General features: G+C 51.6%; 1 protein-coding gene across 2 annotated transcripts in view; it reads right to left on the bottom strand.

Annotated features, from left to right (window-relative positions):
- Positions 1–1,457: 1,457 nt before the first annotated feature.
- Positions 1,458–9,157, bottom strand: part of EHD3 (EH domain containing 3) — a 32,472-nt gene continuing 24,772 nt past the window's right edge. The window contains exons 4-7 of one of the 2 annotated variants that reach the window (XM_069580333.1): positions 7,719–8,131; positions 6,856–7,020; positions 3,105–3,657; positions 1,458–1,837 (exon numbers count right to left, since the gene is read on the bottom strand). In XM_069580333.1, coding sequence (XP_069436434.1) covers positions 3,130–3,657; positions 6,856–7,020; positions 7,719–8,131 — 1,106 coding nt within the window. In that variant the 3' untranslated portion in view covers positions 1,458–1,837; positions 3,105–3,129. Of the gene's footprint in view, positions 3,658–6,855; positions 7,021–7,718; positions 8,132–9,157 lie in introns of both variants that reach the window. The other variant, XM_069580332.1, reaches the window with a different exon arrangement.

Genomic DNA, 9,157 nt, shown 5'->3' with positions numbered 1-9,157 from the left:
GAGGCCATTTTTGACTCTCATTAGCCCCCACTTTGACTGCCCACCCTCATCCCAGCACCTGTCATAGTCCCTCATTGTATTATCGATATTTGTATAAGTGTCTCACTTCCCCATCTAGGCTGTGAGCTCTCTGAGAGCTGGAACTTGATTTGATTTGATCCACCTAGAACTGTCCGCCCCCACACACAGATGGCATGTATTCAGTATTTTTGAACGGCTCAATGGATGTCTGAATCTCATCTTGGGGTCTTTTCTGCAGGAGATTCTCAGTGTCTTCTGAACAGAAAAAGGGATGGATAAAGGCATGGATGGATGGACAAATTAGAGAGTAAGACTGAATCTGTACAGAGGCTAGTTAGCATCTCACAGGGAAAATAAGTCTGTTCCCCCAACATGGCTCTGCTAATCAGCTAACACGTAAACAAATGTCTGCTCCTGGAACAGAGGAGACTGATGGGAATGGGGTGATGCAGGGCAACCTCTCACCACTCTGCAGACTGAGGCCAGGCCCTGCTATGGCAGTAGTGTTCCCCGTACAAGACTGAGCACTCAGGTGCCAGGACAGGCTTTCTGGGGACGGGGTATAGGGTGTGGCTCTTCCCATCTGAGCATTTCTGTGGTCCAGACTGAGTGTGGGGAATGGCAGGCCAGGCCGGTGGGGCCTCTAGGGCTTCCTGCCGGTGAGACTGCCATGACAAGTCTCTGCCCTCCACTTTAAATGTTCTCCAGGCTGAGGCAGGAGAGTTCCCCAAGCCCCCAGAGACTGCGAGAGGTCAATAGGTCCAGGCAGCAGGGGCAGAGGGACAGCCCCAGAGAAAGTGTTCCCCATCTGTCCCCTCATCTCTGGGGGGAAGGCTCAAACACCATTTCCTCTTTCTCAGGAGATGGGAGAAGTGTCAACATGGAATTCCCATGCCTGCCAGATCTCTCCGGGGTGGAGCCTTGAAGAAGGGAGGGGAGAGACTCAGGGAAAGGAAGGGCAGGAAAGTGGCACATGTGTGTTTCCAAAGGTGGGGTGAGGGGACCAACAGACACCCCTCTCCACCTAAAATACAGACAGAAACCTCCCCTCACTCTGCTGTCCTTCCCATTCCTCTTCAGTTGAAATAAAGGCATAGAGCTGAGAAATGGTCCTCTGCTGGGCTTGGCACCTGAATTAGAGGAGGCTGGACCTCTGTTCCTTGGTTTTCCTTTGGTCTTCATTTCATGAGAAAGAGAAATGTGTGGATGCATAAGGAAGCCCAAGAGTTGGGGACCATCTTCCCTCCAGAGTGGCAGGGTGGTTCCACTGGGAGAGCCTGGGTAGTCAGTGGGCCTGGAGAAGTACCAGGCCAATGGGACGCTACCTGCGGACGCTGGCTATGGGTGGCCCCGATCCTCTGCCAGAGATGCCCGAGTTAAGAACCCAACTCCTCTCCGTCAGCCTCCCACGGAATCATGCTCTATGGCCAAGCAGATACCAAAGGATAAATGTGCTATATTAACATGAATACTAATGACAAGTGTACTGCAGTAGTAAGCACATAGTAGATACAGAGAATATTCTCTATATAGTCTGAACATAGATACAAAATAACTTATACTTGTTTTTGCTTTCCATCACAGTAGGAGTATAGCGTACAAAGGGACTGCTTCAGTGGCCACAAAGCAAGCCGAGGGAGAGACTGTAAGGGCGGCTGTAGGGCATCAGGAATGGTGGGGATTTGCCAGACACTGCAGAGTCGTGGGTCCTGCAGAGAACATGGCCTCAGACCTCTCGAACTGGCCTTCTCGACAGTCAGCAGGAGGTCCCACTTGAGAAGAGTTGGAGGCTGCATTTGAGCTGGGATGATTCAGGCTGCGGGGTGGGAGGCGGAGCAGAGTCAGAGGCAAACAGCACCCAACAGGCCAGCTCACATTCCTGCTGCTGCTGCTGGGCTTCTGTGAGGTTGGGAACATGGGGCGCATCGCCAGAAGGCACGGTTTGCTTCTGTGTTGTGACAGATGGTCAGACTGACGGCCCACCAAATGCTGGCGGGCCCTTCTCCCTTGCCAGCCTTCTCTGGGAGCCCGTGAGGGGCCTGCGTGCTCAGCTAACTCTTCACAGTTTGTCATTAGCCAGAAACACAGGGATCCTGTATATCATCACAGCAGAGGGCAGAGTCTGTGGCCCTAGCTCCATCACATGTGAGCTGTGTGACCTGGGAGGGTCACCTGAACTCTACTGAGTCTCAGGCTCAAATGGGAGGGGCTAACACAGACTTCCTTGGAGAGTGGTTAAGGACAACTTGGAATAAGATATATGAAGCGCTGGATGCAGCTCCTGGCGCTCAAAAGGGATGGATAAATGTGTCAAGTACAAGCACCCACACAGAGGCCAGGTGGGAAAAACAGGAATCTCACAAAGTCTGTGGGATAAAACCGCCATTGACTGGCTACGAGAGCAACAGATGACAGGACAATTTCTTCACTTTCTTTCCTGCCAAGTTTTTCCCTTCTCCCTCTGGTTCCGGGATTCTTTGAGAGGAAGCGCAAGCAAGTTTTAAGCCAGGTCTGCCGAGGCAGTCAGAGCCTCAGCATGGGAAAGAGGGCTCATGGCTGTGGCTACATCTCTTCAAGTCTGGGGCCTGGTTCCCTGAGGACGCTTCCCCCTTCACTCCCCTCCCTACAGAGGCCCCCTCCCCTCCCATCTCCTGGCCCCAGAGCAGATTTCATGTTAGCAAGTCAAAGAGGTGGGGATAAAGCATAGAAAAAAGTGGATTGTCTATTAAGTGAAAAACCTTTTCCATCTGCTCTGGGTCTGGGGAATCTGGAGGTGGGTGGGCCATCTGTGGCCAAGTGAACGGCCTCCACAGGAGAAGGTGGGTCTCCGGGCAGTGGGACCAGGGAGGGAAAGAGGGATGGAGACTGAGGCGTGACTCCTGGGACTCTGGGTGCTTCTGTGCTTCAGCCAATTCTGAGCACTTGGAGATGTATCCTGGAAACCTGGCGATCCTTGTTCCCTCCTATCTGCAGTGCCGGTCTCAACATCTGTGTGTGTGTGTGTGTGTGTGTGTGCGTGTGTGTGTGTGTATGTGTGTGTGTGTGAGAGAGAGATCGCCTCTCCCATCTCCTCTAACACCTGCCTGCTCTGGACCTCCTCGCCTCCCATCACTCGGTGGCCTTCCTTTTGGAGGGGGGTACAAGGTGGGCGGGCAGCTCGTTGGGCAGCTCATGCCCCTCCAGCTTGACCTTGATGAGGTGGTTGGCCAGTGCAAACTCCTCATCATCCAGCATGCCATCCTTGTCGATGTCGGCCAGCTTCCAGATCTTGCCCAGCACGCTATTGGGCAGCTTGGAGCGCACCATCTCCTTCTTGGCATTGGCACCTGTGATCTTGCCATCCACCGGTGACAGGGTGTAGAAGATCTCATCATACATGGGCTTGTCCCTGGCCACCACCCACTCGGCATCATCGATGCCCTCCCCGGCCCCCTCCCCGTAGCCGTGCCCGAAGGGGCCGTGGAGGGTGCCCTCGAATGCTCCGCCCTTCACTATCTGGGCGGGCCGCTGGGTCTCCTCCTGGCGCACCAGCACCATGAGCTGGGCAATGTCATGAGCCAGCATGTCATCCACCACCTCCAGCAGCTTGCTTTTCAGGGGCTGGAATTTGCTAAAGTCCTGGGCTTGTAGCTGGTCCTGGGAAGAGAGAGAGAAAAAAGGTGAGGACAGAAGACAGTGGGCCCAGAAAAGATATGAGAGAAAGAGACAAAAGATACATTGACTCTTGGTGGATTTTTCAGGAGAGAGGCTAATGGCAGGGGTTGGAGAAGAAAGAGATTTAACAACTGGTTTGATCTGTTTGGGGCTTTCCTGATAGCTCAGTTGGAAAAGAATCTGCCTGTAATGCAGGAGACCCCAGTTTGATTCATGGGTTGGGAGGATCTGCTGGAGAAGGGATAGGCTACCCACTCCAGTATTCTTGGGCTTCCCTGGTGGCTCAGCTGGTAACAAATCTGCCTGCAATTGAAGACCTGGGTTCGATCCCTGGGTTGGGAAGATCCCCTGGAGAAGGGAAAGGCTACCAATTCCAGTATTCTGGCCTGGAGAATTCCATGGACTGTATAGTCCATGGGGTTGCAAACAGTCGGACATGACTGAGTGACTTTCACTTTCACTTCACCTTGATCTGTTTGGATTCCTTTAGTGCTCTAGGAAGCAAATAGGCCTCCATATCTGAGGGCTCTGCTTTTATGGATATTACATCATTTTATATTATAATGAACTTGAGCATCCATGGATTTTGGTATTTGTGGAGGTTCCTGGAACCAATGCCATGTGCATACCAAGGGACAACAGTCATTAAATTTCTAAGTTCCTTTTGGCTATTGATTGAACAGTGAGTGGCTCTTGAATGCTCCATCCCTCTGAGACTGAGTCATGTGGGTCCCTACTTCAATAAGGGTTACACTTGAAAACACACTCCACTACATGAGCTCATTCTCTTCCTCATGACCTTCTGAGAGTGGGGAATCACATTTTATCACCATTCAGGAAGGAAAAAGGGAGGTACAGGCAATGAGAAATAAATCACAGTAGAAGCCAAAGGTCATTCCCAAGCCAGTAGTTCTTAATCAGGATGCCTGAGGGATTATCTGGAGAAATTTTTCAATGATCAGCTTTTCCCTGAGGGTTCTGACTCAGCAGACAGGAGCAGGTAGGCAGGTTTTATAAAAGCTCCCTTCCTTGCCTTCCCATGACCACCACACTACGTGGTAAAAGAAATGTGTTTTGCTTTGCATGTCTTTGCCATTTTTAAAGGTCCCAGGTCTCAAATATCCCCAGATTCTCCTTGGCCGCTATAACAACAAGATGAGAGTTTCCAGCTCCCACCCTGGCTCTGGCCACAGCAATCTCAGGACACTGGGAGGAGGCCAGTTTACAGGGGACAGTCTCAGGACAAGCACACTACAGAAGAATTTAGAAAACACCCACGGCTATATTTCAAGACCAAGTGTGAGCCTGGGCATCCTCACCTCCATTCCAGGGTGGGGCTGGGAGGGATGTGGAGGGTGGAGCAGACAAGCCCTTTCTCCTGCCCTTGGGCACAACCTCTCTGGTTCCTGCCTCTCCCAGCCTGTCCATGTCAAGGTGTGTTTTGTGGGCTCCCAACTAGGGGTCCCAGTGTCTTCCAGGGGTCAAAATGAGTACTCCCATCAGCCCACATATATGTCCCCACAGTACAGTTATTTACATGCTGAACCAGTATCCCTAATAGAACCTGACATCAGATGGGCAAACAAGCGAGAAGGTGAAACCATCTGTGTTGCAAAAGAATTCCTCACATTAAAAAGTCATATGATCCCTTTCAAATGTCATCTTCCCCAAAATTTGCTTACAGATCATGAAATTCTTCAGAGAAGGCGATGGCACCCCACTCCAGTACTCTTGCCTGGAAAATCCCATGGACGGAGGAGCCTGGTGGGCTGCAGTCCATGGGGTGGCGAAGAGTCGGATACGACTAAGCGACTTCCCTTTCACTTTTCACTTTCATGCATTGGAGAAGGAAATGGCAACCCACTCCAGTGTTCTTGTCTGGAGAATCCCAGGGACGGGGAACCTGGTGGGCTGCCGTCTATGGGGTCACACAGAGTCCGACACGACTGAAGTGACTTAGCAGCAACAGCATGAAATTCTTAACAGAAAGAGAAACTGAAAGTTGAAGCCCAAATTATGTGAAAACAATTCTGAAACAAGTGACTGGCTCGATGTGGATAGTTATAGGAATGAATGGATATATGAACAATTGCACACTCTGGATGTCTCTGTTTTTCTTTTCCTAGATAGGAAAGCAAAAACGCATACGTTTGGGACTACACTAATGTTCTAAAACCCTCTGAGCAACAAGAGCGAAAACAATATTACTACTACATCTGCTATTTTTCCTAATCCCCTAATTCTTGAAAACATTTCCTTTTTAAATAATTACAGAATCATGGAAAGTTGCAAAAATCATGTAGAGGTAGGTTCCTTGTGGTCATCTCCCTGCCTCCTCTACTGGTGAAATCTCACCTAACTTGCTGCTGCATTTAAACAGCATAGTCTGTACCAGGCCATGCTAACTGCCTTACAAACATTAACCTGATTTCTGCTCACAATATCCATATAAAGTGGTGTTTTGTACCCTCAACGTGTAGACAAGAGACAGAAGGTTAGAGAGGATCCAGTTAGCAGGGTGTGGTAGGTTTTTGCTTAGACCTTGGACAGCTCCTGGGGTTTCTATTTGCAGCCTATGTAAACATTACTAAAACCACAGGCAGGTTAATTACATTTGTAAACCTCAGTTTGCTCACCTGTGAAAGGGGGATGAAATGCCTCCCCCAGAGGGTTATTTTTGGGGACATAAGAAACTATGTGTGGCTGACCCTGGCCCAAGAGAGGCGCCCATGGTGCAACCCAAAGATGACAAACTCCTGTGCAGACTTCTGCTTCTCGGTGGCGTATATTCAAATCACTGCCAAGGCAGATCTCAGCAGTAAACTTAAGCAATGAAGGGCCAAGAGCATGTTTGTCAGGCAACTTGTCCTGTCTCACATGATGTGGTGGGGATTCCAAACCGGTGGTGACCAGGACAGGAGAAGGTCATAAGCTGGAGGTATCAGAGCCCCCTCTAACACCACTGCCCACTGCGAGCACCAGGGCTCCATGTTTCTCCCAGGGCCCAGGCCTGGCACCTGTTGGGCCAGTGTCAGCCCAGCAGGAAGGGCATACCCAGGGCTACCTGCCTGCCTGTTGATTCTGGGCTGAGTTTCCCCAGAACATTCTAGGGTGGTCTACTCCCAGTTTGAGATGCTCAGCCAGCTCGTCCCTTTCCTGGAGCCCCCAGACCCTGGTTACCTGCATCCTCTTCAGGTTGGGGAAGTCCCCAGGTGAGATCTGGTGCTCCCGCTCAATCTGGGCATAAATCTCAGCCAGATTGTTCACCAGCTCCTTCTTCTTGTTGTCCTTTCCGAACATGGAGGGCATCTCCTTCTTCAGAGAGCTGATGATGTAGGCGTGAACCTGAATGACAGGGGCAAGGAGAAGCCTTCAGATTAGGACCTCTAGTTCTTTCCTTTACCATCAAGATCAAGTTCTTGCCTTCCCTCCAGGGCACCTCTCACCCCATCTTTTCTACAAACTCTTCCTCCTGCTCCTACTTCTGAAATAATTTGTCTCCATCCTCTTTCTCTTCCATTGCTTACAGCACTGAGCTGTTTCACTAGATCTTGGGGGAAGGGGAGTTTGTGAGGAGGTTAAGGTCAAGACTAATAGGGATGGTAATTCTGGTGATGATGTTGATGAGGAAGACAGTAACAACAGCTGACACGAACAAAGCACTTGTGAGGATGCCAGGCACTGTGATGAGGGCTTTGCCATCTTTATTCTATGTTATCTTCTAACCCTTTCATTGCACAAATGTGGGAGCAGGCACAGAGCAACTAAGGGCCTTGCTGAGGTTGGGATCACACTGTAAACTATGGAGTTGACTCCAATCTGGCCATCTGATGCCAGGGCATGTCATCGTAAGCACCACACTACCCAGCCCCACCCCCTCCGAGTGGCATGGCTGATGCTCACAAGGCAGTGACTACCGGACATCCTCACATGGGCAGACAGTAGCTCAGGGCTGCAGGCAGTAGCCCTCTCCCCTTGCAGCTGACCTCAACCCCAAACCACCGGCCCTGCCCATGCTGTCCCTCTCCTAGAGGCAGCCTCACCTTGGCCAGCCTGGCTCTCTTGATGAGGTCATTCAGCTTGCGCAGGGCAGCGTTTCGGGGCAGACTCTGGATGTCTCTGAACAGGTCCTGCTCCTCGGCCTCAAAGAGCTTCCGGTTGTCTGGGATGAGAAGCGGGTGGGACCAGAAGGAGCCGATGTAGACCCGGATCACCTCGGGCGTGTTGACGATCTTCCCCAGGGACCACATGAGGGCCCCGTACACTCGCATCAGCTGCTGCGTCTCGATCTGGTCGGCCTTGTTCAGCACCACTCGCATCTTGTCCTCGTGGTTCTTGAGGGCTTTGATGACTTCTGAGAACTCATCGGAGATGTCCAGCTTGTGGGCGTCAAAGAGCAGGATGATGCGGTCCACCCGCTCGGCGAACCACTCGAGGACAGCAGCAAAGTCGTACCCTGTGGCAGAGCAGAGTCAGGGGGTGGGGCCTTTGGGGTGAAGGGTAGGGATTTGGGGTGAGGCGGCGGTGCAGTGGAAATAACATGGTCTCGGGAGTCAGATCTGGGTTCAACTCTGGCTCCTCCATCATTTCACTATTTGGCCTTGAAACTCTGGCCCAGTTACTGACTGTCTCTGAGTCAGTTTCTCCATCTATAAATGGGCATATGAATAGTATCTAGTTAATAGATTTTTAAGGACCAGAGATGCTCAGCTCACCTAGCAGCTAGAGAGGAAGCAGCTTCACCTCTCAGTCTCCTCTTCCATACAAAGGGCAATAGATGGGGATGTGAGGCTCAGAGAGGTAAAGAAGTGACTTGCTCGAGGGCACACAGCCCAGGAGCAGCAGTGCTGGGATAAAGGTGGAAGTGTTGGGCCTTCTGTCGCTCCCCACTGCCACACCGCTGGCAGGGCGGTAGGAGCCCTTCCTTAGGTTCTGGGTGGGCTCAAAGACCCTGGCTCCCAACACCACAGGGTTTTACATGCAGAGACCTTGGGGTCCCAGAGCTCTTTGCCACCATTGAGTGGGAGACTGAGCCAAAAGGAAAAATCCAGCAGTTCCCGCCCTGCCTCACAGAGGAAGATTAGAGACCAGGGAGAGTCATTCGGCAACTGCCTTGCAACCGAGTGAGAGGCAAGCAGCTCTGCTCGCCTGTAACAAGGTCCTCAGCGTGAGTTCAGCAGAATCCCCTGGAGAGACTGTTAGAGCCTCAGACTTCGATTCAGTTCACATCACGACCTCAATTCACCCCCACACCACCCTGTGAGGCAGGCACAGTCCCACTTTCCAGAGGAGAGACTCAGAGATGAGGGGAGAGTCAATTGCTGGTGTATGTGTATGTGTGTGTGTGTTGGGGAGGGGGTATTTAGGACTAGACCTGGCTATGGGGCCCTGGGCACCCCACACAGTCCTGCAGGCAGTGGTCCTGCACCTTTGAGCCCCCTGCCTCCCTCTCCCCTTCTTGTGCCCAGGCTGGACTCGCAGC

The sequence above is a fragment of the Ovis canadensis genome, chromosome 3 (genome assembly GCF_042477335.2).
Source record: "Ovis canadensis isolate MfBH-ARS-UI-01 breed Bighorn chromosome 3, ARS-UI_OviCan_v2, whole genome shotgun sequence".
NCBI lineage: Eukaryota > Metazoa > Chordata > Mammalia > Artiodactyla > Bovidae > Ovis > Ovis canadensis.
This window is presented reverse-complemented; position numbering and strand designations above follow the sequence as displayed.